This window comes from Aythya ferina (assembly GCF_964211825.1).
Source record: "Aythya ferina genome assembly, chromosome: 6".
Lineage (NCBI taxonomy): Eukaryota > Metazoa > Chordata > Aves > Anseriformes > Anatidae > Aythya > Aythya ferina.
The window spans coordinates 21,990,540-22,018,521 of NC_140303.1; the positions used below are offsets into that span (position 1 = coordinate 21,990,540).

General features: G+C 39.0%; 1 protein-coding gene across 8 annotated transcripts in view; it reads left to right on the top strand.

Annotated features, from left to right (window-relative positions):
- Window positions 1-27,722, top strand: part of ABCB11 (ATP binding cassette subfamily B member 11) — a 64,198-nt gene extending 36,476 nt beyond the window's left edge. For all 8 annotated transcript variants that reach the window (XM_084523188.1, XM_084523191.1, XM_084523186.1 and 5 more), the window contains 20 exons: window positions 1,019-1,143; window positions 2,546-2,720; window positions 4,081-4,194; window positions 5,947-6,057; window positions 6,964-7,089; window positions 8,432-8,635; window positions 9,340-9,510; window positions 10,752-10,953; window positions 11,649-11,724; window positions 12,687-12,822; window positions 14,383-14,544; window positions 18,747-18,851; window positions 18,949-19,110; window positions 20,158-20,361; window positions 21,839-22,080; window positions 22,194-22,350; window positions 23,347-23,544; window positions 24,326-24,532; window positions 25,356-25,502; window positions 26,188-27,722. In XM_084523188.1, coding sequence (XP_084379314.1) covers window positions 1,019-1,143; window positions 2,546-2,720; window positions 4,081-4,194; window positions 5,947-6,057; window positions 6,964-7,089; window positions 8,432-8,635; window positions 9,340-9,510; window positions 10,752-10,953; window positions 11,649-11,724; window positions 12,687-12,822; window positions 14,383-14,544; window positions 18,747-18,851; window positions 18,949-19,110; window positions 20,158-20,361; window positions 21,839-22,080; window positions 22,194-22,350; window positions 23,347-23,544; window positions 24,326-24,532; window positions 25,356-25,502; window positions 26,188-26,388 — 3,225 coding nt within the window. In that variant the 3' untranslated portion in view covers window positions 26,389-27,722. The remainder of the gene's footprint in view (window positions 1-1,018; window positions 1,144-2,545; window positions 2,721-4,080; window positions 4,195-5,946; window positions 6,058-6,963; window positions 7,090-8,431; window positions 8,636-9,339; window positions 9,511-10,751; window positions 10,954-11,648; window positions 11,725-12,686; window positions 12,823-14,382; window positions 14,545-18,746; window positions 18,852-18,948; window positions 19,111-20,157; window positions 20,362-21,838; window positions 22,081-22,193; window positions 22,351-23,346; window positions 23,545-24,325; window positions 24,533-25,355; window positions 25,503-26,187) is intronic.
- The last annotated feature ends 260 nt before the right edge of the window (window positions 27,723-27,982 follow it).

The following is a 27,982-nucleotide window of genomic DNA, read 5'->3' on the forward strand; positions in this document are numbered from 1 at the left end:
AAAGCAGATGATATGAATAATGACTCAGTGTGAAGTGGGAGAACAGCATTCTGGCAGGGAATGAAATCTATTCCAAAATGCATCTTTACTTCATTTGCAATTTCTTTCTGACCTCATTCCCCTTTATGTTTGTCATTTTCCCAGTTTTAATTTTTCCCAATTTTAATTCTTCTTTCTCTGTCCCCATCTCTTTCCTTTCATGTACCCACATCCATTTCCTCCTTATGAACCTTACTATCCCAAGTCTTTGTTTTGTAGCATAAAGAAAGCATCCCCACCATCAATTTAGCTTTTTTTTTTTTTTTTCTCCCCTCTAGGAGTGGCTAATAGATGTCTAGGGTAGTGTATTTGAAGAGGGCAAACAAGTAATGATGCTTTACAATTTCCAGGGGTATTTAGCTCCTGATGCAATACAGTAGCTTTCTATACAACAGTCCATGATAACATTTTCATCCATTAATGTGAGCATTTTTTGAGCCTAAGTAATCTTTCAGCAGCCAGTATGCTCTGAGATGCTGTGTAGGAAGCTGCTTACTGTTGTCCCACGAAACAAAGCTTAGTGGTGGTCAACATCTTTTTTCATCCTCCCCCATCAGTTCCATTGCTTCTTCTTCCCGAGGCTGTGTCTGCTAAGTGGCTAAAAGGCTGCTCTTCCTGCTTAACCTAACCCTTCCTCCCAGCATGCACACATCCTCAATCTGTGGTCTGCTATAACCCACCCAGTAGCCAAGAGAGGAAGGGAGGGAGCAAAAGCAGATGTTGTGAGGTGTTCTTTCTAGTTGTTAGGAGCAGAGCTGTTGGCAAATGGGATTAACTGCTATGCAAAACATGCTGCAGAGGTATATACCCTAACACAAAGACAAGCCTTTGAGTGGGCAGTGTGCTGTTAGGAGCAGAGCTGCTAACAGAGTGACCTCATGCAGGGCAGGCGGCACTGCATGGCAATCAGCACTGCTCACTGCAGTCCTTGTCTGCACCTACAGCTGAGCTGTAACCAACATTTCTTATGGTTTCATAGGCTGTGGCAAAACTGACAGGCCGAGAACTAAAGGCTTATGCAAAAGCTGGGGCTGTGGCTGACGAAGTGCTCTCATCCATCAGAACAGTGGCTGCTTTTGGTGGGGAGAAGAAAGAGGTCGAAAGGTTTGTTCAGACAAATTATAGAGTCTCTGGTTTCTTTTTCCTGTAGCAAAATAGCACTGGAATACACTTCAGAAATCCACTTCAATTAGTCTCTGAATTCTGAAACAGTGACCATCAAATAGCTTTGAGAATTAAATGTATGTATGTTGCAAAAACTTAGTTTTCAAATAGAATTATTTATGCAAAACCAATTTCATAGTTAAATCAGTGAAATAAAACATCAGAAATACTATCGTCCAGTCATTCTCACTTGCAGAAACTTACTTGCAAATTTGCAGCACATCTGAAAACCTTGGGTACTTTCAAGCTAAGTAAAAAAAAAAAAACTAGTTGCAAGTGTCGTAGCCTCCACAAAGACTCATATTTGTTGTGCCCACTGTAAAGTAGGAATGTTTGTATTATTAAAAACAAAATCTTCTTGGATTGGGAAAGAAAAGTTTCGTCACGTATTGTTGTCTGTTGTTTTTACGTACATTGCCATGTACCTGTGTATTACTTGTTGCTTTATTTTAAATATTGCAATATGGAGCATGAAAATACAACTTAATTAAAAGATGTCAGGGAAAGTAGTAACAGTGATAGTTACAGAAACTGTACTTAACAATAGTAAATGAACATTATAAATACTTAAAACTAATTAAATGAAAATACTGGTAAAAATATCTGAGGGAGATGAAAACAATCTTATGTCTTTCTCAGTTACCTGAACACTTTGTCATTGTCACCCTCATCTTCTTACAGACATACCTAATCTTTAACCTGATGCTGGAGACATGGTTCTAAAATTGAATAGAATATTTGGTTCAAATTTGGACTAAATTCTACCTAAAACACCTGTAATATCTAATTAGCTGGTCTTAGGTTTTCAGAAGTACTTGCTCAACAGAAAAAAATAAGGGCAAGGTGAATTTTAGATGATTGAATCTAAACTATTTGCTTCATTTGTTGCCAAGATTGCCGATTGCTGCTCATATCTTTCCCAGTTACACTTAATATTTATCAGTGCTTTTCATCACCAAGATTTGATGATGTTAAACAGTTTTCTCTTGAATTCATTTAAAGCATTATATGGTTGTAGAACTTCCTCTGAGGTTTTGGGCAAATTGTCAAATCCCATGCCACTCTGCTAAAACTGCCAGTCACTTGGCCAGGTATCTGCAGTGAGTGTGGTATTTCTTGGGCTTGTTGCACTAGAACATGTAGTGATTTCACACTCTGGTAGCACTGCTGGTTTCAGCAGAAGTAGTCGGGGTCTCTCGCTTCAGACTGAGAGGTAGCAACCTCACGTGGCCCCTGTGTTCACTGCAGCACAGTCAGCCACTGAAGACACCTTGTTCTGTTGGTCTTTGTTTATTTTAATTTTACTATCAAGTTCATTTCATTCACTTGTGTTTTTCTACAGATATGATAAGAATCTGGTGTTTGCTCAGCACTGGGGGATTCGAAAAGGAGTAATAATGGGATTATTCACTGGATACATGTGGTTTGTAATTTTCCTGTGCTACGCATTAGCCTTTTGGTATGGCTCTAAACTTGTCCTTGAAGAAGATGAATATTCACCTGGTACTCTTCTACAGGTACCTATTTTAGCTTGTTGCAACTTTTCTGGATTGCTTCTTAAAACATTTCTAGAACACTTACCTGTGATGTTTTGGTATCTGGTTGTTTACTGCAAGGTCACTGCTCAGTATGTTTGAAAGTATATGACACAACTGAATAAGATGAAAAAAAATCCATGTATATTTTAAATATTTCAAAATGCTGCCTACGGTGATCAGAATAATGCTTGCATTTGAGAGCCTGGTACACATCTGACAGAGATCAGAAACTAGCTTTCCCATATCGTGTGTTGCCTTGTGGCATCTGGGTTATTGCCTTCTGTGAAGAACTTTTATTTTGATAAAAATAAAACCACTGATAAAGAGGAACCTGGCCAAACAAAGTTTTATCAAATCTATCAAATTTTGGTTGATGTGCTCCAGCTTCACTTGCTTCTGATCTGCAAGGCCAAGATCCAAGGTTGGACTCTTGAAGTATCCTCTGATACTGGATGCTCTGTCCAGCTGCATTTGTCCTCTGTCAGTCCTGACAGGATGAATGGGTACTGTGGCTCATTTTTTGTCATGTTGTCCTAGGCTTAGACTAAAAGAACATTGTGGGGCTTTCCCAGGAAGGTCGCTAGTGAGTAACTCTTCCCTTTGGTTGTTGGGAAAGGACTTGAAACAGTGAGCATCTGTGCTACCTGCAGAAATGGTCAACTTAAGACCTAAGGCCATTTATGAAGAGATGACAAATGTTCCCAGATGTCACAATAGAGAACTGAAATAATAATTTCATAATCTCATATACTGGCATATCCAGCATTGGTAGTAGCCCATACACTTCTTTGTGTGAGGGAGACCAAAATACTCCCTGTAGCTGGTACCTGCTCCAGAAGTAAGTTTTGTATTGATTTAGATAGGAACTGCAATATACAAAGATTGTAATGCATTTTAAAATGCTTTGTATTTTTAAATGTTGTAGACTCTTGTCTGCTTACTGGTCAAAGACATTTCCAAAATAATCTACTTGCCACTGACATTCAGTTTCAGCCCTTGTTTCAAGGCATAGGCATGCAGTCGAAGTAAGGTGGCTCAAAAAACACGTTAGCAGAAGTCAGTAAAGATATGAGTGCATATATGCTTAGGCCAGTGCAAATATGATAACTTGATTTAGTTCAACCTGGAAGCAAAGTTGTGAAAGATAATGAAAATTGTTTCTAAGAGCCATTTGTTTGCTTTTTTTGTGAGCTAATTATGCTCACATAGTGAGTCACTGCAGCTCGGTTGATGCACAAGAACTCATTAAGCCACTGTAGTTTGATTTGCCTGTCTAAACTCTCAGTTGTAATAAAGATTTGATGTCAGATTTTGTTGATCTCTTTTTCTGCTTTTACAGGTTTTCTTTGGTGTTTTAGTAGGAGCTTTAAATCTTGGTCAGGCATCTCCCTGCCTAGAAGCCTTTGCCACTGGCCGTGGGGCTGCAACAGACATTTTTGAGACAATAGATAAAGTAAGTAACACATTTCTAAGCTGTGTCACTGTGTGGTGGGAAAATAAACAAGCCTCAAGCAGCTGCAGTTTATCCACAGTGTAAATGAGGAAAAATGAAAGCAATTAAGGAAAGATTGACTGTGCAATAGAAGAGTCTAGCAGCATGCACACACGCTCAGAGAGGTTGCCTAACAGATTCCTTAAGCAGCCTGTTTCTGCATAATGAAGCTTTACCTCAGCCACTGCTGTTTCTTACTCCTATACCTCATACTCACATACGGTTCCTGGTTAGTGCAGGTGCACAAAAATTGTACAGGCAGGCACTATCAGTTGCCTTGCAGTCAAATTTTGATCAGGCACCTAGCTCCCAGCCCCAAGATGGTATCAAAAGTTGTGTCTCTATTGACTTTAGGTGTCAAAGGTGGATTTATACCTTGAGTCAAAGGGAGACCAGATGAGTGCAGGCAGTGATCTTGCAGCATTCAGAAATGCTCATCACAATATTCTCTGTACAGATACATATTTGAAATAAACTTGCATAAGAAAGTCTGAGCGCCGTTGGCATCTATTCATGAGGATGCCTTTCTCTAACTGCATATATTTAGTGGCCGACAGAACACTGTAGATTTCTTAACAGTACTTTATATCTCTGGTCGTTGACAGGCCTTACTGTGCTTGTGCCTATTTAAAAGTGTGTAAACACATTAAAATGCTGCTTGTCTTTACAGTGCACATAATGGTATATAAAGAAACTCAAAGAGCTGTGGTAATGCTAATGGACTTTTTCATAACCCGTCAGTGTTCTATAATAATGATAACATAGATGCCTTATAAATGCACTTTATAATCTAAGGCTTTTGCTCTAAGATAACTGAAAAAGAGATGAATAAGGGAAGTGTTTTTTAGAGAAAAATTTAGAAAGCAAAAAAAAGATTTGCAACAGTAATGATTAATCACAAAATTCAAGATAAGGCCGAGTCAGATAACCTTAGGGTAAAAAAAAAAAAAAAAAAAAAAGCTAATGTGAGATTTTGTCCATATAGAGGAAAGGGTGACAAATTCAATCCATCTGCTTGCTGCATTTCTAGGTTTGTGATTTGATAGTAAAAGCTCAGCTCTGCCCTCATACAGATTTTCTCTGGCACTAAACTTACGTGGTCATACTGCAGTTCCTATTTGCAGGATTACTTCATTTCTTAGTTCTGTGCTCCACAATACCCAAGGCCTTGCCAAACATATGTGAGACCCAAAGCACTTTGTGGAAAAATCTCAAATCAGAATTCCATCTCCTAGGACGGGGCATACAGGGATGGATGCTTGAAATGCAAAATGATGAAGTGTGTAGGTTTTCAGCAATTATTTTTTTTTTCCAGTGGTGTAAGAGTGTGTTTATATGTGCAAAGTAGTAGCCATTTTAGTCCTGAGGAGCTAGCAAAATTAACTTAGCTGCATCCATGAGGCATTCTAACTATTCTGTTCAGCAAAACCTAGCTGAATAGTAGACTGTGTAAGTGCAGTAAGCATAAAAGGAAAAGAGAGTGCATTCATTTTGCCTGTGATAGCTGCCAGTGACAGCTCTCCCATCACTTTAGTCTTTCACTTCATGTTCCTTGCCTGCTAGCCCAGGGGCAGATCCTGCTGCTGGTTCAATGCAGCCAAGTGCTGTTCAAACAAAGGTGCCATGGCTTTGTATGGTATTGGGAATATTTATCTACTGCAACAGCGTTGGCTGCTTAACAGCAAGTAAATAACACAATACATTTTGCCCTAGAAACCCACCATTGACTGCATGTCAGAAGATGGCTACAAGCTGGATAAAGTAAGAGGTGAAATTGAATTTCATAATGTAACATTCCATTATCCCTCCAGACCTGATGTAAAGGTAATTATTCATCATCTCTTTTGTGAACACGTTTACTATAAAAAATATATCCTGCCAGCAATTTCTGGATTTTCAGTAGTTTGCTTTCCATAAGCCTAGACCTTCTGTTTAAAAGTAGGCGGTAAATAATTCTTCTATCAATGGTGTAATTCTATTTACCATTATTTTGTTTTACCATTCTGACATATCTGTTGCCATATGTATTCTTTGCCGCTGAACATAAACTTGTAGATTTCAGAAAGTTCATCTGCATACAGCTTCTCTTGCAATCAGTTGTGCACTTTTATCAACTTGTGCAAGAATAGGAGACCAAGTAATAAGCTGAACTGAGCAAGGAAATTTTCTAAAAATCTTCCATTACCCTGGGGATGTATCACGTGACCCATTACAATCTAGGAGAAGGCACTGGCTGTATAGCCCATTATTTCTCTACTGCTGTGTTTGAAGTGACAAATCCTCCTTGGAAAGTGCATTTGGCAGACAAAGAAGCATATGAAGTATCAGATTATTCTATATAATTTCACTTTTACATTCCTAACAGTTATGCTTTAACAGGCATTCATAATTCATATAGACTGTTCTTTAAAGGGGATTTATTACCAAGTTCTTTCAATGGAACTAGCCTCACTAGTTCTTAATGACGAAAAACAGGAACAAAGAAATATCAAAATCTGATGCCTGTCATGGAAAATTGTGTTCTGCATTTATGAACTCTTCAAACAAAATAAAAAAAACGTTTCCGTTTTCCTCTTTCTTTATATATATATTTTTTTAAATTTGTATGTTTACTTTGAATCTCCATGTAAAGATAAAGAATATAGGATGGATCTCCTCCTGCTGCTTGCCTATATGACAGTGAGAGAATTAGAATGAATAGATTCTTTCTCTTTTCCTTTTTCTTTCCAGATCTTGGATAACATTAATATGGTTATTAAAGCAGGGGAGACAACAGCTTTTGTTGGAGCTAGTGGAGCTGGAAAAAGTACAACAATACAGCTCATCCAGCGTTTCTATGACCCCACTGATGGCATGGTGAGTGTCCTGTTCTAGCAGGGATTTCTCTAGTCTTAGGGACTCCGAAGAGTGACTTGGTCTCTTCTCTGAGATGGAAAGGAACTTTTTAAGGAACTTTTTTTTTTTTAATCCAATAAAGAAATGAGTGAAATCCCCTCTCAGGGGAATACTGAATAGATAATATTATCAAAAATTATGGGAAAAACTGCTGGGAGAAAAATAAAAATCAGTGACAACCTGAATAAAATCTGTACCTATAGATAAAATAATTCAGGAGTGACAAACCATTTTATGTTACGGGAAACTCAGTATTAAACATTTAATCATTATCCCATAATACTGATTTAGCATCTGCCATTACCATTGAATAATAGTTTGTCTAAGGATATGAACTACATCTGTTAAGTCTCATTCTTTTTCTGTTTTCCTAGTTGGCACAAATCACACATATGGTGACCTGTATTTGAATGTATAAGAGACAAAAACCAACTTAGTGTCAGCATAGTCTGCAAAACTCACTTATGCAGAACTCCGTTACATTTGGGTGTGTGTTCTATGATTCCTTCTTGTGTTTTTCATGCCAAAAGTTTCAATATTCACAAAGAACATTTCATCATATGTCCTAATAGTACTTTGGAATCTTGGAGACTAGAAAATGTATGAAAATACAGTGGTGCTGCTCACAACAAGCTCTCTTTTTCCATTGTCAAGAAGAAAATTTTTGTAACTTTTGCTTGTCTGCATTTTACAAAAAAGGCCTCCCCTTCATTAGCTTCCTCCCCAGTACCGAGGCAAAAGAATAAATTTGGCTAGAGGTCTTGATTTACACAGATGAAAGATAAGGACTAGAAAATGAGGTACACAGACATACTTTGAGGCCTTGTGAGTAGATCAGGCTAAAAAATAGAAATTGCTCCCTTTGAAAGTAACTACCTGTCTTTAAAAGTGTCTGCAGGGAGACGTCGGAGGATGGTTTATTCTTCTGCCTGGCCCTCTATGGAGCAGTTAATCCATTTTTCTAATGGAAAACATACATCATCTGTATATGCTCAAATTTGTAATTCCTTTAAATAAAGAAATTTTGATGGGTACTTTCTGCCTGGCTTTATTTGTGAGACCAAGAAAAGAGAGGTGTTGGGAAATTAAATCAAAAGCACAACTCCTACACACTAGAACTATTGTACACTTCTGCGACTACACTGTAGTTTTTCTTGTATGAAAGCTGTTTTTTTACACTGGGCATAGAAAAACAACATCATAAGCCCTTTATTTTTATTGTGTCTTTCTTTGTCTCTGGACCGAAGGGAATAATGTCCTTGAATTTTATTTTGCTTGTCCTTGCTTTATTTGGCTTCTGTAGATTACTCTGGATGGCCATGACATTCGCTCCCTTAATATCCAGTGGCTACGCTCACAGATTGGTATTGTTGAGCAAGAGCCAGTGCTGTTTGCTACCACAATTGCAGAGAACATTCGCTATGGTCGGGATGAGGCTACCATGGATGACATAATCAAAGCAGCCAAACAAGCCAATGCTTACAGGTTTATCATGGACTTGCCACAGGTATGCTGTGCCTTGTAAGTAAAATTTGATGGAAAAATAGAGATTCTCTGTGTCTTTCCCCTCATGCAGCCACTTGTGATGGGCAGAAGATTAAAATGGAGAGTAGGCAGTAACCTGTCCTCAGATCAGAGTTAATTAGGTCTTACTATGTGGATTTCACCAAGTTCACATATATATTATACATAATTATAAATTATTCTGGCTGTCTAGATCTTAGGCTGTATGTGTTTATCTAATTCTCTACCTGAAGCTGGTGCGATAATCATGAATCAGAGACACAGTATTCATGAGTCACATGCCATCAGCAGACAAATCCAGCTCTCTGGAAAGCTTGCTGGTGAGTCATCTGATGGAGAGTAGGCAAGTGTTTTCCTCTCCAATGCAGCTTTTGCTGAGAGAGTTGTTCTAAGCCAAAACAGATCACTGCACTTTTTTTTTTTTTTTTTTTTTTAAATCAGTACATGCTTCTTTTGGTCTGGGGTTGGCACTTTGCTCCAGGCAAGACAACATTGTTCATTATGAAGAAAATTACTTCATCAGCTCTCCTTTGCATTTGGTGCACTAATGATGTTTTTTTTTTCTTTCAAAGATGAAAAATTTTCCAAGTTATTCCCAGGAGAAGTCTGAGAGACATTGTACCAGTATCTACGTTGATTTCTAATAGACCTCTTTGTTACAAATTTCTTCTTTTTTCCTTTACCCAGCAATTTGACACTCATGTTGGAGAGGGTGGAAGCCAGATGAGTGGAGGTCAAAAGCAGAGGATAGCTATTGCCCGAGCCCTTGTGCGAAACCCTAAAATCCTGCTACTGGATATGGCAACTTCAGCACTTGATAATGAAAGTGAAGCTATTGTCCAAGAAGCACTTCATAAGGTTTGCTATAGTATAACATAAGTTAGACTTACAAGGGCAGAAATTATTTGGAATGCATTCTGCAGACAGTGCTGCTGAATTTCAACAAAGCAGTAAAGACCTTTTCTTAATGGTATTCCTATAGAGAAATAGAACCTTAGTATTATTGGAAGGAAATATTTTTTCTTGCATTGGAAAAAGGGAACTATCCAGTTGAAGTTCCAGAGATAAGTGCTTATCCTGGGGTTCTCTATGCTCCATCTTGTTTTGTGTGAATTAGGATCTAGTCCATGTGTTCTGAGTCCCACAGCAAACCCCTTATGAGGGGAGTTTGGCATGAAGTAAGTAATAAGATGCTAAGGACTGTCAAGATTTCACCAATTCTATCCATGCCAAGAAAGACTCTTTTCCTTGTCAACTGTCTGATTCATCCAATAAAACTAAATATTGGCAGCATAGACCACTACTCCCAAACCAGCTGTGCTAAGCTCCTTTTAGCCTTCAGAGAGGTGACCAATAAAATTGATAGGATCCCCGGTAGATTCATCTAATTCTACAGTAAATATATAAGATAAGTCAAAATAAAGCTGCCAATTTTTCTCTACATTTAATATAAAGGGAGCTTAGTCATGTGTAAATTTTGCTAAAACAAAGGCCATTCCTAATGCCATTGGAATGCTACACACAGACAATAACTGTCAGATGACTGAAGAAGAATCTACAGTCTGTAGAGAGGTGTCACTTGCAATCCTGGTCATTTTTCCTAACTTCAGTCCATGAATCCAAGAAAGACTTTGCTAAGGCAACACATTCAGAACACTTGAATTACATTCAGGAATAATTCTTCTTCTCTGGTAGCAAAGAATATTGCAGTGATCCATCATGTGTAATTGACTGTTCTAGAACTTTGAAAATGTCTGGGTTTCTCTGCAAAGCTGGAGATAATTGCACTCCAACAAGTGTTAGTGCCGAGTCCAAGTTAAAACACTTAGTGCTGCAGCAGTGCCCCTTCACAGGCTTCATACTGCAAAAAGATGTTCTCACATAGCTTGGACTGCTGGCAGAACCCAGGTAGCAGAACCCAGGTGTCTGTTTCCTTTCCTTTTTTTTTTTTTTTTTTTTTTTTTTTTTTTTTTTTTGTGGGGAATATGTGGGCTATGAAAGACTGCCTTTGATTTAGAGAAACTTTAGGTGATAGAGCGTTGGTTCCAAGCGTTTCCATTTGCTGTCCTGTGATTGGGGCTGGTTTTGTTCCCTGTCAGGCTCGCCTCGGCCGCACATCGATCTCTATAGCTCACCGCCTGTCAACCATCAAAGCTGCTGATGTCATCATTGGATTTGAGCATGGAAGGGCTGTGGAGAGAGGAACTCATGAGGAACTCATGAAGAGAAAAGGGGTTTATTTCATGTTGGTGACCTTGCAGAGTAAAGGAGACGCAGCACTTACTAGAGCAGCAACAGAAAGTAAGTGTCTTGTTTTCTTTAACAAAGTGATGTAGAATTCCACAAAATATAGATTATTTTTAATGGGGCTAAGTGCTTTCTCCACCCTCTTAATGACTGACTTTTAGCAATCAGCAAAGTAATACATTGATAGCCCTAACCAAAAGGTTTTTACTGCATGTACACTGAATAACCTTCATTCTATAGATCTGCCCTGAAATATTAATCCTCATCAGCAGTACCCCGCCATTTTATATTTTGATTTTGTGCTGACAGTCCAGCCATGTCACATTTGAAATACAAGCAAATTACAGAGTATTTTGAAACCACCCTGTTTGTTTTACTAGAGGAAGATTTGAATAAAAGCTTCTGGAAATGGAGGTCTAGTAGAATGACCTTTTTATTTTTGGAAGCATCATAACTTGGATATGATTGTCTTAAAAGAACAATTACAGTATCAAAATAGGGAAACAGCGTTGGGCACTCACATCCCAAGTGAGATGGCCCTATATTCAAATATTTTCATCTTGTCAAATACAAATATTAAAACCTGGGGTATATGTAGGATGAGCAGCAAAGTGGTGCTACATTCCTTGCCTTCTACAAAGTATTTCAATTATAGCTTGGTGACTGCACTTTTTTACAAATCAACACTGGACTTAAGTTGTATGTAATTTTAGCACAAACTAAAGAGCTGTATATACTGTATTTTACAGCAACAGAGAATAACATTGAGCCAAATCTTGAGAAAATCCAGTCATTCAGCAGAGGAAGCTATCGGGCCAGTTTGCGGTAAGTCTTAAAAATCAATGTAAATCTCAGTATTTCTGGATTTCTAAATTTCTCCCACCATTCCATAATCCCAGTAATGTTAATTAATCACTGGTCTGTGTGTTTTTAAAAAAGGGTGGAAGGGCTTCAAACATTTCATTGAGACACCATCCACTTGGAAAGCAAGAGCTTGGGTAATATATTAATGATTGAAGGTCCATGGATAAATAGAAAGACAATTTTACTCCCATTTCTAGACATAGGACCCTCTTGCAAGGTTCTGGCTTTCTATATTGATGTTCCATTTCTGATATTACTATCATACAGCCATGCACTTATATTGCCTAATGCACTTTCAATCCATTCACTTTTCTTTTTTTTTTTTTTTTTTTTTTTTTTTTTTTTTTTTAAGAAAAGACATTGAGAGGTCAGTGATAAAATGTGTGAGGACAGTTTTATTAAGGCTTCTTCTTGATGAAAGTGAAAGCTTTTTACAAGCCAGACAGTCTACTTAGACGTCTATAATTTCTTTCTGGCAAGCCTACGTCAGACATGCAAGTGAATGTATCTCCTACATCACAGGGTCATGTTTCAGTGGGGAGAGAGCTGGATTTTTCAGCATCCTGTTTTTCTGGACTGAACTACTTGAAAATGGTGAATTGACTTGATGTCTTAATAGCTTATGCAAATGTAGTAGGATACACCATAATTTTCCTCAAAAAAAAAAACAACAACAGTGCAGGTCACACAGAAGACAACATCTGAGTGGTGGGGTAGAGTAAGATTTTGAAAAGTATTTATTCCCCCTGTGGGATATTTTCTTCTCAAAAGTTGAGAGAACACAGGAAAAAGAAGTCAGTGGGAGTCCAATGATTTGCTTCAGTGAAACCTGATGTAGTTGTTATGAAAACTGTTTTTGCTTTGAGAGCAAGTATTATGTTACTGAACTGTGAAGAACAGACTATATCTGTCTTCCTTCACAGAGCTTCACTTCGGCAGCGGTCCAGATCTCAGCTCTCCAATGTCGTCCCCGACCCTCCATTATCCATTGCGGGAGATCAGGCAGAGTCTCTGTATCTTATGTCTTCATATGGAGAAGATGATGGACAAACCAAAAAGGTCAGGTCCAATAGTTCATTATTAAATTGCAACCAAAAAGGACATCTTTTAATTGCTTGTTAATGAGAACCTGTAAATGTATGTTTCTGTTATAGGCAGATATGTCTTTTGGGGTTGATACTTTTCTCAAACAAAACCACCACTTCAAGTCTTATCTTCTATATCCTCTAAGCTGTATTTTGATGGATCTCATGCTTATTGTTCCACATAAAATTTCTAGCAGACCATGAGCTCTTGTTAAAACAACATACGTTGTAGATCAAGTTAAAAAAGACATATTAATTAAAAGGCATATAAATTAAAGTTGAATTAACCAAAAAAGATCAAGGTGCTCAGTCTGTGAAATGTGATAGCTACTCAGTAATAGAAATGATGCTACTTCTTGTTCAATAGAGTAAATTCCATTTCTTCTCAAAATCAGCTGAAGGTGTGTGAGTAAAGAGAGATCCTCACTGCTAACAGGCCCAGAGTCCTTTCACTGACAAGTGTCCTTGCGCAATCAAGTAGTATAGAAAATAACAAACACGTTAAAATTATGCAGGATAGAACCAGTTCTTTAGGAATGCTCACAGTGGGTTTGCAAATTGCTTATGAAGCTCCCTGCCCCGCTTTGCAGGGCTACAGATATTCAGTGCAGAAAACAGCAGTTAGAAGTCTCTGTTCCTGCTATTGCTGAGCCTATTCTGTGGATAAATAAGTGGCTTTAGTGCTGTGACTCTGATACTAGCTCATAAGGAAGAGAAAAAAAATATATATATATTTCCACCCATTCATCCTTGCCCATTTCCAGCAGATGGGTCTTTACAGTGTCTGTCTTGTCTGGGCGTTTCCAGACATATGAATGGCAGAGCTCAGCACACTGAGTGTTGCAGAAATACTGCACAAATCAAACTGCAGGGTAAGTTATAATTTGACGATCAATATTCTGCTGGTACTGGGAGTAATTATGGGAATTCTGTCCATAGTCTGACGATGTTTCACAAAAGGGAGGCATAATTAGCATGTATAAAGCTTGACTCTGGCTCTCACTCTTACATCTCCATTTTAGTTATGTTGCACACCTATTAATTTGATGCAGAGTCTGATCAATGTGTTTACCCACAGTGCTGTAAAATCATATTTAAGAACGTTCCAGGAGAGGCATAAAAAGCCCCTTGTGAGGAAGAAGCGTAAGTTTTGGTATTGAGTACTGCATAATGTATCATCTGGAGACAGCAGACTGGGACCAGTCTGAGTTTCTGTAGCAGAAAGTCTGCTCCTAATTAACCTCTTAATTTGGAATTGGTAGAGCTACATAAGGCATGAATCTGTCTCTCTTTCTCCAGGGACAGTAGCAGTAGTCATTTGTGTAACCTTCCTGTGACTCCCTAGCCCTGCGAAAGAGCTCCATGCAGCAGCCAAGGCCCATCATTGCCCCTTCCCATACAAAGCTAGAGCAGCTGTTTGGGACTTGGACATAGCCATTTAACTGACAATGTTGATGATATGTATCTCACCGTCATAGGCAGAACATCACTGGGAGAATGTGTTTGTTTCATAAATCCAACCTGTTTTTTTCAGGAACCTGTTGTTGTGGAGGAAGACATCAAGCCTGTACCATTTACCAGGATTTTGAAATACAATGCCTCTGAATGGCCATACATGGTGCTGGGATCTCTGGGAGCAGCTGTGAATGGAGCAGTCAGTCCTCTCTACGCTTTGTTATTCAGTCAGATTCTTGGGGTAAGTAATGCTAACATTTTCAAGTGTATTTTAGCTCTTAAGCAGAAGGGAGCGAAGGAACTTGTGAAACAGTACTTGACATGTTTTGGGTGAGTCTTTAGATCTTGTCAAGCAAATGGGGTTAGGCTTCTGGCTTATAAACAATTATTCAGTAGGGATATTTATATCATTGTCATCATGCTATCATTTGAGCTCTTTGATGGGGCAGGCTTATTAGCATTTGTTATGTGTGCTTCATTATCTCTCATGTTCACTTTCCAGGAGCTGTTGGTGGTGGGTTTCTGCACACACACACGGTTTATTTTAGGTGAGACAAGCTATACCTTGCATCCAGGTATGGTGAGGAGGGACACCTGCAGAAATCCCTCCATGCAGCATTTCATTCTGCAGCCTTGGTCAAGCCTTTAAGAAAGCTTTGGACCCCCTAAATACTTCACATTTTACTTCATATTTCATTACTGGAACATTCAGCTCCTTGCTGTCTGCTCCCTGCAGAATGCCCAGGGAGAGATAGATCATTGTAACAGGTTTCATACCTGCCAGCAGAAAGTAGACTTGCATCAACAAGTATGAAAGAAGCAGGAAAGAGGAATGTGTTTTTAAACCTTGTCATTCACTAAGGAATGTGTTACCAGCAAGCCTCACTTGAAACTTTTCAAGAGCTTGTGTCTGTTTCTTCCTTCAAACACTTGCTGGAATAGAAAGAGAGGATGCTTCCTCCTTTTGTAAAACAGTTTTTTGGGGAAAACATTTTCCAAGTTAGTTGGAAACTAGAGGGCTGCTGAAGGAACTCAGCATTGCTGTAACCAATGTCCAGGAAAGTGCCCTAAATTGTCAAGAATCAAGAGGATTTGTGTTGTTTCCTATTGAGTAAAGTAATGACAAATTCACTGGGAAGAAAATGGAAATGCTAGTATGGTTTAGTGGTTCAGGTAACTATCAGAGAGAGGGTAAAACTTGTGTTGCAATCCCCATTTATTTGTTTAGGTCATGTTAGGTATCTGTACAAAGAATGCAGGATCTAAGGGGTAGACATGCTTCTAGAAACTGGAGGTTTCACTGTTGTTTTCTGTGGGGTGCGGTGGGGTAGGTGGGTGTTTTGGCTTTGGTCTTTCTCTCCAGGAAGTTGTTAAGGCTGTCCCTGGTGGTCCAGTTAGTGGCTCCTGGCCAATATGCTGTAGCCTTTTAGCCTCAGGTCGGCTGTCTCCAAACGCTTGTTAGTGTCTAGACCTCATGCCAAGGGCTGTGAATTTCACTAGGCAGCAGGTGAGGCACTGCTTTGTGTAGTCTGCAATGAATCTAACCTTTAACTCCTTCTGAGAGCTAGGTTTTCTAAACACTGGGAGGTCAGGGCCTCAAGTCATCCTTCAGGATGCTGAATGCCTTTATAGCCAAGGATGCATTCCTCCTCTTGAAGGTCTGAGTTCATGGAAAGAAAGAGGCTGCAAGAAAAAACAAGCCACAGCCAACATGAGCAAAGTCCAACATCTGTGTTTTATTATTCATACATTTAAGAAATTTCTGCCTGCTGCCAAGGAAGGTAGGCAGATGGAACACGCATCTGCTTTCCAAGCTGTTTGACTATCTGCAGTGATGTTGTGACAGACATGTAGGCTTGTACTCTGGGAGCAATACACTGGAGAAGTGAGGGGAAAAATCCCCACAGCTATAAAATCAGAGTAAATTTAGGAGAGTCTGCCTTGAAGGTGCTCAGAAATTAGTCCCCAAAAGTCAGTGAAGATCTGGATAACACTGGATATGTCTTTTTAGCTGTTCAGTTCAGATCAGAAGTGTACTTGTGAAACACGTTTCTCAGTTGTTTCTTCTTTCTGTGCTTTGGTTCTCATTGTGGAACTGTCTGAGTATGGGAAATCATGTGCTAGCAAAGCTCAGCTGGAAGATGTGTTCCAACTGTTTGCAGTAAAGAGATCTCTTTCCAAACAATGTTATCCTGGACTGCTGCATTCAACCCTAAGGCCCCCAGCACAAGAAGGACATGGATGTATTAGAACAAGTCCTGAGGAGGGCCACAAAGATGATCAGAGGGCTGCAGCAACTGTCCTCTGAAGGACTGGCCAAGGGAGTTGGGGTTGTTCAGCCTGGAGACAGAAACAGTACCATAGGACTATAATTAATATCACATACACATTAACAAATGTATGCGATGATGAGTAGTTACTCTGCTGGTTATGTGTTACGCTAACAATGTGTGTGACATGACTGTTACAATGAAGTGCGTTTTACCTTCCTGTCTAGATAGTGCATACCATGGTGATACTAACATACTGTTACAACAATTCTCAAATCCAGAATTCTTGCAGGACACAGTTTATCTGTTCATGGTTCATCCATTCACCTTTGTTATTTTTCATTCGGTCCCATTGTTTAACTAGAACATGTGATGGAAAGAAAACTATGCTATATCTTTTGTAGATACATAAGTTACAAAGCCAGTTGAAAGTTGGTCACAACCTGTTCAATTCAGGATGAAACAGAAACTACTGAAGCTACAGTGGATTTCACTAAGGGGATAGGAAAAGCAGCAGACTATTTTGGTTTGTTCTTATTATGATGGATTAAATTAAGAGTTTTGCATCCGAGCATATCTGGTGACTTTCTTCAAACAAAGATTAGTCTGAGAAAGTAATATCCCTTGCTACTGAAAAGGAATATCACAGCACGGCACTGGAGCAGACGTTAGCTTGCATTGCTAAGTGCTGTTTAGATATTATCATTCTGGATTTTGCAGGATTTATTTTGCAGCCAAGGTACTTATTATGTACAAAGTTAAAAGCACTTTAAGTAGAATTCCCAATAGAGAACAGCTATTTCTTTTTCTCAAATTCAGGCTCTAATTCCTCACTGTTACTTTAATGTATGGATCACTTTGAACACTAAATAACTTGGGTTGACCTTTTAAGATAGGAATTAAGTTTATTTTTGTGGAAATTTTGTACGTTGCAGCTGTAATGAAAATTTCTTATTCTCTTTCTAATGTTAGCTACTAACCTAGAAGAGTTTAAGATAGTTTTGATCTAAGTAAAGCTCAAATGCACAATTTAACTACATAGAGAGCAGGCTGAGAAGTTGAGAGGTGAGGCAATTTATCACAGTTCTTACCTGTGAAATCCAATTAGAATGAATTTAATATTAGCAGAGAAGTACAAACATAAACTGTGGCTTATACCTGTGAGTAGCAATAGTTCAACAACTGCAGGTAAGTTAACTGACCTACATATCAACAGCTGTGAGTGTAAGTAATTGCTAAAAGATGGCTTCTTAGATTTGTACCACTACTTGAGCAGCAGCCAGTAACACCAGCTGTTGTTGAAGAAGACCAGATATAAAGAACACCAGATAAAAGAAAAATTTAATGGAGGTTGCAGCGGCGCAGGATGGAGGGGCTGTACTTTAAGCTCTAATGCTTTTTCTTAAGTACTCAGCAATAAACACATATCCACAATCCTTCAGTAGAAGACAATAGGTTCCTCTTGAAGCCTGCCTACAGCAATTATAACATCATTAGTGTTGTGCAAGGAGAGTCATCCTAAAGTGTAATGACTTATGAGTGCTTCATTTCGTATGGCCTTGTAAGGTTCAAATTGTCATAGATTAGAGAGGAGGTCAGGAAGATGCTGCAGTGTCGCTTTGTCCCTGCGTTATTTATTTTATTGCTGTTCTGGTTATCAGCCAATACTGGGGGGAGAGGGATGCGGTTGCTAATTATAACTGCATGGACAGCAAATAATCTCAGTCTATGTAGATGCTGAATATAATAAACTTGTTGTTTAACAGCAGTATGCTGTACCCAGGCTTACCGTAAGGAAGTAAGTTGGCATTTACTAGGGGTGAGGGAGAGCCATGTGTTACGGCTTTGGTTCTAGGCAGAGCTTCTGCATTTGACAATAAGTTGTGAATTAATGGTTCTGGAAACAGGGATGAACACACAGATGCTTCTCCTCCTGGAGACACACTTCTGCCCAAAGGCAGCAGAATAACATTTCCTGTTGTCCTCTCTCCTTCTGGACAGACTGAGCCAGAGAAGAGTAGTGTGCGCCCAGGTTGCCTGTCCTTGAGCCGTAGAAGCCAGATGTGGTCCTGTCTCTTGGGCTCAGCTGGGGACTTCCTTTGGTGTTGTCCTTCCTTCTTTACCTGTACCTAAACTGACACTTCTAATATTATACCATGCATTTCTTTCAAAGACCTTCTCTGTTCTTGATGAAGAAGAACAAAAAACCCAGATCAATGATGTCTGCCTGCTCTTTGTCTTGATTGGACTTCTTTCATTTTTTACACAGTTTTTACAGGTAATAGCAGTGCAATGTAAGTAAATTTGTTTCTGATCTCTTACTCTGTGTGTATCTCTTCCTGTACAAAATTTTTGTTTATTGTCTTGAACCACAGGGATACACCTTCGCCAAGTCTGGTGAGCTGCTTACAAGACGCTTAAGGAAAATTGGTTTCCAGGCGATGCTAGGGCAAGACATTGGCTGGTTTGATGACCGGAGGAACAGCCCTGGTGCCCTGACCACAAGACTTGCAACAGATGCATCACAAGTCCAAGGGGTAAGACTTAAACACTGTTTTACTGTAGGCACAGATTATAGTATAGTTCTACTATAGGCCTATTTTGGCACATCATCACAGACATTAACTAGCATGCAAAAGGCAAAGTCAGTGTAGATCTGTCACTGGTCAGCCAATTAAGCTTTTTTCTGTTTATCATAGACTGTGAACTTGGAACAACTATCACTGTATTTAGCTAAAAGTACAACTAGGATCACCATTTACATTGTTTGTGTCTGTATTACCAAAACAAAAACCACAAAAATCAATGAAATTAATACCAACTAAGTGGAACCAGGAGGAACATCCAAGAACTTTCATTGATTTTTTTTTTTTTCTGAAGATGAATTAGCTTTTTGCCACAACGTTTATGTGTTTATTTCAAAAATGTCAGATTCATATTTTAGCAACATTCACCAGTAATCATGTTTTCGAGTGTTTGGCATGGTATTGTTCTTGCTGTTTGTGACAGTTTTGATCTAAACTGACAGTCCAGTGGAAAACCATTTAATAATACTGGAAGGTGCACTAGCCAGGGATCCATGCAGCCCATTTCAGTGGGATTTACTATTTGGGAAAGTGAACCACTATCCCCATGTGCTGTGTTCCTTAGGGGATGAGGATTAAATCGTGCTGAACTGTCAGCACACTACCTATCTGAACTGATGCTTTGTTAGACATTAAGTCAGACACCATTTTACTTGGCCCCAGTGCAAGTAATTTTCTAGAAATAAAGGAAACATACAGATGTTTCTGTTACAAATAATTGGCCTGATTCAGCATGACTGAAGATAGTGGATTTGTTTTTTTAAACTACTAATTCAGGAAATTTTAAGAATTTAAAAGGCAAATGAGAGAGGTGGCTCCCAAACCCCCGTCAGCAGGAATTTCCATAGACTCAGAGAAACTATGTGCAAGCCTCTTCAGAGCATATTTTAATATGATTTACAGATTTGTAAAGTTTTATAGGAAGAATTATTTAAAGATTATTGAAGTTACTAATGGACCACAAGTCAATCATATCTTTTTTTATTATTTTATTTGAAGGCAACTGGATCGCAGATAGGAATGATCGTCAATTCCTTTACCAATATTGGGGTGGCCATCATTATTGCTTTCTACTTCAGCTGGAAACTGAGTTTAGTCATAATGTGTTTCCTGCCCTTTTTGGCCTTGTCTGGAGCTGTGCAGGCTAAAATGCTGACAGGATTTGCTGCTCAGGACAAGAAGGCTCTGGAAGCTACTGGACGGGTAAAGTTATTTAAAAACTGTATTTGCAACCAATTCTTATTTTGCAGTTGAAAAGCAGGGAATTTGAGACCGTCAGCAATTCAAATGTAATGAAACTTACATTTTTTTGCAAATAAGTTGCAAAATTTCAGCTTGTAAAAATACTGAAATGCCACTGGGAACTCCCTAGCTACAAAAATATTTACTGTGTGTAATGTGGGCAGGCCTGCTGCCTTTGGAACACACAACTTCTTTTGAGTTGAGTTCAGGGCTGCTGAGTTCTGGCACATCACTCAGAGCCTGATCCCTTTTGAATATACCTAGTTCAACAGTGCAGAAACCAAACTGCATCATAAATACAGGGGAGTTAGAAGACAGGTGATGTGAGGAAGTGATCCATAGAGACTGCTAAGCATGGAAGAGTCCAGTTTGAACAATCAAATTTACCGTGCCTATCTGTACCTTCACATTATGTGATAATGCAACAGATCTGACCCTTAAATTTGGCCAGAAAAAAAATACCCTGAAATTGAATGGAATACTTTGTAATGATTTATAGTTGGATCTCTTTGTATGTTCTGAAAACAGCCATAAGCTGTTTACATATGGAAGCGTCACACCCTGAAATGACTATCAAACTCCAGACAAACTATAGTGTTATTAAACCAACTTCCAAATAAAATTACTTAAGTACAGTGAAACTTGGCTCAAACTGTAAATTTACTCCTATAGATGAAACTGTAGTGCTGTTTTGGGGATAAAACCTCAAATTTTGACTGGAAACAAGTATAATAGAAAACCTAAAATTAACTAATAGTTAAGGCTCCAGAGAGGTTTCCAGCTTAGGGAAGGATCATGGGGATTATCTCAGTTTCCCATGTTACAAGAACTTGCTTACTTTCTGTCTATGTGCAAGGTAAAATCCTCATGTCACTGGTATTAGAGTCAAAATATCACCTTCCCTTTATAGGTTCCATCGCATCAGGCTTGTTTGGATATAAGAGAAACAGTAAGGGTTGAGATGGAATGGAAAGACAGCACATTCAAGTGCTTTTAATTTATGAAACAGAAGTTGGGCATAGCGACCTGTCTACCTGTTTCCTTGATTACTGGTATAAGTAAATTAAGTAGTGTAATTGAAATATACATGCTTAATTAATAAATACATGTAATCAAGGAAATAATAGTGTTCGTAAAACTTTTTTGTTGGATACATTTATTCTCACTACATAAAAAAGTCACAAGTAGAGCACATGCCTGATTTTGTAAGTGTACTTACAGTAACTTAGCTTTAATGGAGCAGAGAATTGCTACTGAGGATGGTAGCACAGATCTGGTTTATGTAAAGTTTCTCTTTAGGCTGGCCAATATTTGGCCAGCCTGTATCATATTTGAATAAGCTTATATATGATTAATGTCATGCATTTGTGAAAGAGCAGCACTACTTTTCCAAGTAAAAATTAGGAAATCGTACTCATAATTGTTTTTTCTCCTCCAGATTTCCAGTGAAGCCCTTTCTAACATCAGAACTGTAGCTGGGATAGGGAAAGAGAAAATGTTTATTGACACCTTTGAGAAGAACCTGGTTATGCCTTACAGAGCTGCAATCAAAAAAGCAAACGTTTATGGAATCTCCTTTGGCTTTGCCCAGAGCATAGTGTTCATTGCCAACTCCGTCTCTTACAGATACGGAGGGTTTCTGGTTGACACTGAAGGACTCCATTACAGCTTTGTCTTCAGGTAGGAGCGTGCCTTGAGCCAGACCCAGGCTCCTCTCCAGCTGTGCTGGTCTGGGTGGAGCACGCAGTTTCCCTACAGCTTCCCACAAATGATCGTGTTCCCCTTCCCTGCAGGGTGATCTCTGCTATTGTGACCAGTGGGACTGCTTTGGGAAGAGCTTCTTCCTACACCCCGAACTATGCCAAAGCCAAAACATCTGCTGCACGTTTTTTTCAACTAATTGATCGGGTTCCTGAAATCAGTGTTTACAGTGAAAAAGGGGAAAAATGGGTAAGAGTGGAAACAGATAAGTAATTTGAGATGTTCCTCAGCTCAATATAAGCATTGAAGTTGCAGTAACAATTTAAAAAGCAATGAGGGTGGGGAAGTTGCTTGAAACAAATTCCTAATACAAATTCTGATTAAGAATTTGTTTGGGTAAATATTAGGAATTTGTTATTATGAATTTGGAATTATTATGAATAACTGTTAGGAATGTGTTTGGTAAAACTCCTGTAAATTAGAATAGGAGTAATTGGGATGACTCACAGAATAGCACACTTTTGCTTTCTGTTCCAAAGTTGACATATAAAACAAATTATAACTAACTTGTATATTTTTTTTAAGTTTATATCAAAAACTTGAGGTTGCTTTTGAGAAGGAGAGTCATCTTGGAATGAGGCAAAAATAAAACGCTTTATTTTTGGTCAATGGAAAAGTCAGACTCAGCAAATTCAAAAAACTATAACTTTTTCCAGAATTAAGTCATTTTTAAAGTAATTGTCACAAGTATATTAAAGACTTTGCTCATACCATAAAAATAGGATATCTTGATTCCTTTAAGAATGTAGTAAGTTCTCAATTCTGAGAAAGTTGGAAAACTGACCAGATTTCCTCTATGTTTTTAATCTTACAAAGTTCAGTTGATATTTTTAAAGCATTCTGCACAGATGTGTTTGCATGATCACCAAATATGTATTTAAACAGTATCTGTATTAAAATAACTAACTTACCAATTTGCCAGGTGATCCCACTTCCAATTGGTACCTCTGGCTGGTGTAGTACAGGGCCACATCAGTAGAGCAATAGCGTGATGACTACTGACCATCTGTAGAACAGCTACACCAGTAAATTTCTAATCCCTCTTTCTGGGCTAATTTCATAAGCATTAATATCAAATTTTAAATGACAGATGCAAGAATGGAATTAGAGGAAGAGTTATTTTGTACTTTATGACTCAGTTTCAAGCTTGAACTCATTGCAGTGTCTTTCTTATTTTTTCTCTAGGATGATTTCAAGGGAAGCATTGAATTTCTTAACTGTAAATTCACATACCCTTCTCGGCCCGATATTCAGGTCCTGAAAGGACTCTCTGTAGCTGTGAAGCCTGGCCAGACTTTGGCATTTGTTGGAAGTAGTGGCTGTGGAAAGAGCACCAGTGTCCAGCTTCTGGAGCGTTTCTATGACCCTGAGAAAGGAAGTGTGGTAAGCAAAGCAAGCATGATTTGTGTACTGTTGTTTCCAGCAATGCTACAAGGACTCCTCCAAAAGTGTCCTACTGTGCAACCTCACCAAGGTAGTACGCATATGCAGTTGGGTTTTCAGCTCCTCAGACAAATGAAGACTGTTCAGACAACTCCCTGAGTATCAACTCCAACGTATTCAGGCAAAATGAGAATACTGTAAACCTCAGTTGCTGTCTCACATTATGCAGGCCGCAGGCATTCACTGTGGTAGCTCTATATGGAACACGTAATGTGTGGTTGACATTGTGGGCGCACAAGCAAGAATCGAGCCTGACTGAAGCAACAGAGAGTCTGGAACATCACTAAATATATAGCCTCAGTGTGCAGCTTCGTTGTGGGTTGCATTTGTCTAGGTTTATCTTCCAGTTATTCAATTACTGATAGCTTAAAAAACCTTTATAACTTTTTCTTACGTAAATACTTAATCATCCAGTCTGAGATCTTTGCAAAAAATTAGTCTTGTGATCACTATGCCAGCAAAGCAACAAATCATGTGCCTAACCTTAAGCAATTAAATAATTTAGTTGGAGTTAAGATCAAGCAAATGGTTTAGTGTTTGGTTGGATCACAGACGCAGAAACTATTCATCATACAAAAAGAAGCATAAGCAGATTCTTACTAAATTACGAATTACTAAAGTATAAGTAATATGGCTAAATCATTTAGTTCTGCTGTAAACTATTTGGGCTTTGCAGATTGTTTTGGAATTACATTTCATGGTTTCTCCTTTTTCCTTCTAGTTAATAGATGGACATGACACCAAGAAAGTAAACGTACAGTTTCTTAGATCAAAAATCGGAGTGGTGTCCCAGGAGCCTGTGCTATTTGACTGCAGCATTGCTGATAATATTAAATATGGCAGTAACAGCAAAGACACAACGATGGAAAAAGTCATAGAAGCAGCCCAGAAAGCTCAGCTGCATGACTTTGTCATGTCACTTCCTGAAGTAAGTACAACTGATGCTTGGCTGTGGGACTTGGACAGGCTGCTCAGCATTCACTGGAGGGAGGCTCACCAAAACCAGTTGCAGTTGCTGAAGTGAATTATCTTGCTTTTACAGCTAGACCAGTAGGAGCAAAGAAGCCTCCTTTTGTTCCTGAGAGCTTGGGTGTAAGCTGTCCCTGTGTTCTTACTCAAGAGGCAAATATTTACAAAACTTAAAAAAACATTTATAATTCTGAGTTAGGAGAAAACGGAAGATTTTCTTGTCAACTGACAAGAAAGAAGAGGAAGCACAGTTCAGCAGTCAAAGCGTTATACTGAGTCAGGAAATACAGTTCCTGTTCCCTAGCTGTGGGAGTGTTGCCTTGCAATTAGGGCATGATGCCCTAAATCAGAATTTTTGAAACTGGCTGCTCACGTTCACTTAGGAAGTATGCAAATGCACAGAAATTATATAGACATAAATTGTACGAATACAAAAGGTATGAATACAATTTAGGCACCCAAACAAAGCACTTGTCCAATGAGCCCTTCAATCACTTTTAGCCTCTTACCCAAATCTAGGTTGGGGGATCTTTTGCATCAGACAAATCAGCCATCATCTTACCATTAAATTTTCTTCCGGGTCTGTCAGCATACTGAAACACATGGTTCAAGGATGTCTCCCTGAACACTGTATTACTCCCAGAGTATTTTTGCCTTGCTGGGTTCTTTAAGGAGGAGACAGCAATGGTCAGAGCTCTTGCCTCTCCTGCTGCTCCTTCAGTTTGTGTACTTACGTATTGTTTACACCTAGATAAAAATCTCCCTTTTCATATGTTTTTCAGAAATATGAAACTAATGTTGGGGCACAAGGATCCCAGATGTCTCGTGGGCAAAAGCAACGCATCGCTATAGCGAGGGCCATCATACGAGATCCTAAAATTTTATTACTGGATGAAGCTACATCTGCCTTAGATACAGAAAGTGAAAAGGTAAGTTTGCAGCGATCAGAAATAAGGCAAAATTAATGCAATGGCTTAGGCGGTACACTACCTTTTTCTGCTCTTCAGAGACATCCTGCTGTACAAAGACCACATCACCGCAAAAGTATTCACCACTGTTAATTCAGCACTTATACCTTTAACGATCTTTTTGAAAGATCTAGAAGCATAGCCATAAACACAACAGCAAGCTACAGGGGCTGTTAGACTGCTGATGAGAGGCAGCACTTTTAAAGTACTGTACGTATTAATTCCCTGGATTTCAAAGCATTCAGTGGGAATCTTCAATAAATATAGCTTTTGCACAGAAAAAACAAACACTGTGGGGCCTAAGAGCTTGGGCAATAGTTTGCATGGCTTGGTTACACTCAGATTAGACAAATGTTAGAAATTTAGAAGCATATCCAGGCTGAGCTAACTAACATTCAACGTGACAGCTGAAATACGCCTTCCTTACCGTTCAATTTCTACTCCTTGGTATACTTATCTGCCCCTTCTTTGTACTGCTACTAGATTAAGTTCATGACCCAGCTAAGCACACCAATAACATACCCTTCAATTTAGCTTTGTAGTCACTTGTACAAGTATTGCACAATATAGTTAATGAGTTTGAAGCAATCAGCCTTCTCCAGCTCTGAGCCCCAACCTGATTTGCCATTCCCACTGTTGCCTTCAGACTGTACAAGCCGCACTGGATAAGGCCAGAGAAGGGCGTACCTGCATCGTCATTGCTCACCGCTTGTCCACAATCCAGAACGCTGACATCATCGCCGTGATGTCACAAGGAACCATCATCGAAAGGGGCACCCACGATGAACTGATGGCCATGGAAGGAGCGTATTATAAGCTTGTTACCACTGGAGCCCCGATTAGCTGAACTGCTGTGATACTAAGTTTCAGATTTATTTTTTTCTCTAAACAAATAGTCTGCAGGAGGTAGGCATATGTGGGTACCCCTTCGTGTCACAAAGCACTCTATGATAGAGTTACACGGTACGTTAAATGTATGTAGCTTTCTGGGTCAGGCACCTGCAGAGGACTACGCATAGGCTGATGCATGCAGGAAGCAGCTTAGCCCACTGCTAAGTGAAAAGGAAAGCAAGCCCAAAAATGAAAAGATCTTTGCTGAGCTGGGGAATTGCCACCACCCCCAAGTCAGACTGCACAGTCCTGTCCTTCCTCACAACTAGCCATCAAGGAAGACTCCAGTCTGGTGTTCTGGAAACTGCCACTTCTCTCTAGGTGAGCTGTATGAATAAAAAAACAATCCAAAGCATGATGAAGGTTCAAATATCTCCTAATGTTCGGCTCTGCAGAGGATTACAACAGCTACTTGTGCGAAACCTTGACCCTTCCCTGCCACGCCTATTTCAGCTGTATTGTTGGGGAAGGCTGGGTTTCCACTGCATGCAGTGCTAACATGCTGGAGCCCTCAGCTTGACATACCAGTAACCCTTCCAATAAAACCAGTAAGTACTCACAAAGAAGGCAGCAGCTTCACAACACTAAGGAAAGAAAAATCAAAGAGGAACAGAAAGCGGTAAGACTCAGTTCTCCTGCTCTCACCACTCAAAGGTGTCAAATAGATTTTAAAAACGAATAAATGCTTTAGTTAAATCAATGTAAAATTCTACAGTTAATCAGCACAGTTATTTAACTCACTTCTGTTGAGATGGTGATGGATAATGTGTTTTCTGTGTTTTTCAGAAGGCATGACAATGCCTTCGGGAAGTATTTTCAGATACCATAAGTATAATCAATAAAAGTAAAAAAAAAAAAAAAAAAAAAAAAAAGCCTTAATTAGCTACTTGTTTATATTAGGCAGAGTTGATAAATACAACAACAGTTCATTCAAGAATAACAAAGATCAGGAATTACCTTTGACTGAAGCTTGTATCTGGAACAGTTTGTTTTAAGGTCTACTGCATGTTTCTCTGGAATATGTTACTGGGTATTGTCTGCTGGACAAGGGCCTCTTTCCTTTAGGAACTGGGAACTTGGAGACAAAGTCCAAATTACAGTACTAAAATTTAAATCATAATTTGCAGCAATAGATTGTTACTGTCAAAGTCATTCTGCAACTTACAAGGGGTGGTGGGGCAGTTTTCCCACTTTGTAACAAGCCACACCATAATGGAGTTTCTTACAAAACTGTGCAACTACTGTACCAACTGCTGAAACTCAAATAAAGCTGGAAGGGTGAAAACTTCATTAGGATCCATCTCTTAATTCCAGGCAACAAAAGACAAAACAATTTCAGCTTTCACACAATTTCAGTTATAGCATTTCTTTATCAGAACCTAGTGAAATCACATAATCAACATCAAAGTGCTATTTTTTTCTAAAGAAGCGTATTTAATCCTTAACTGAAAATGAGTAAGGAAGCTGCGTTGTTGGCTGTCTGCTTTAATCATTAGAGCCTGTTTCACGTTGGCACTGTTAGGTTAAAGATTGGACTAGATGATCTTACA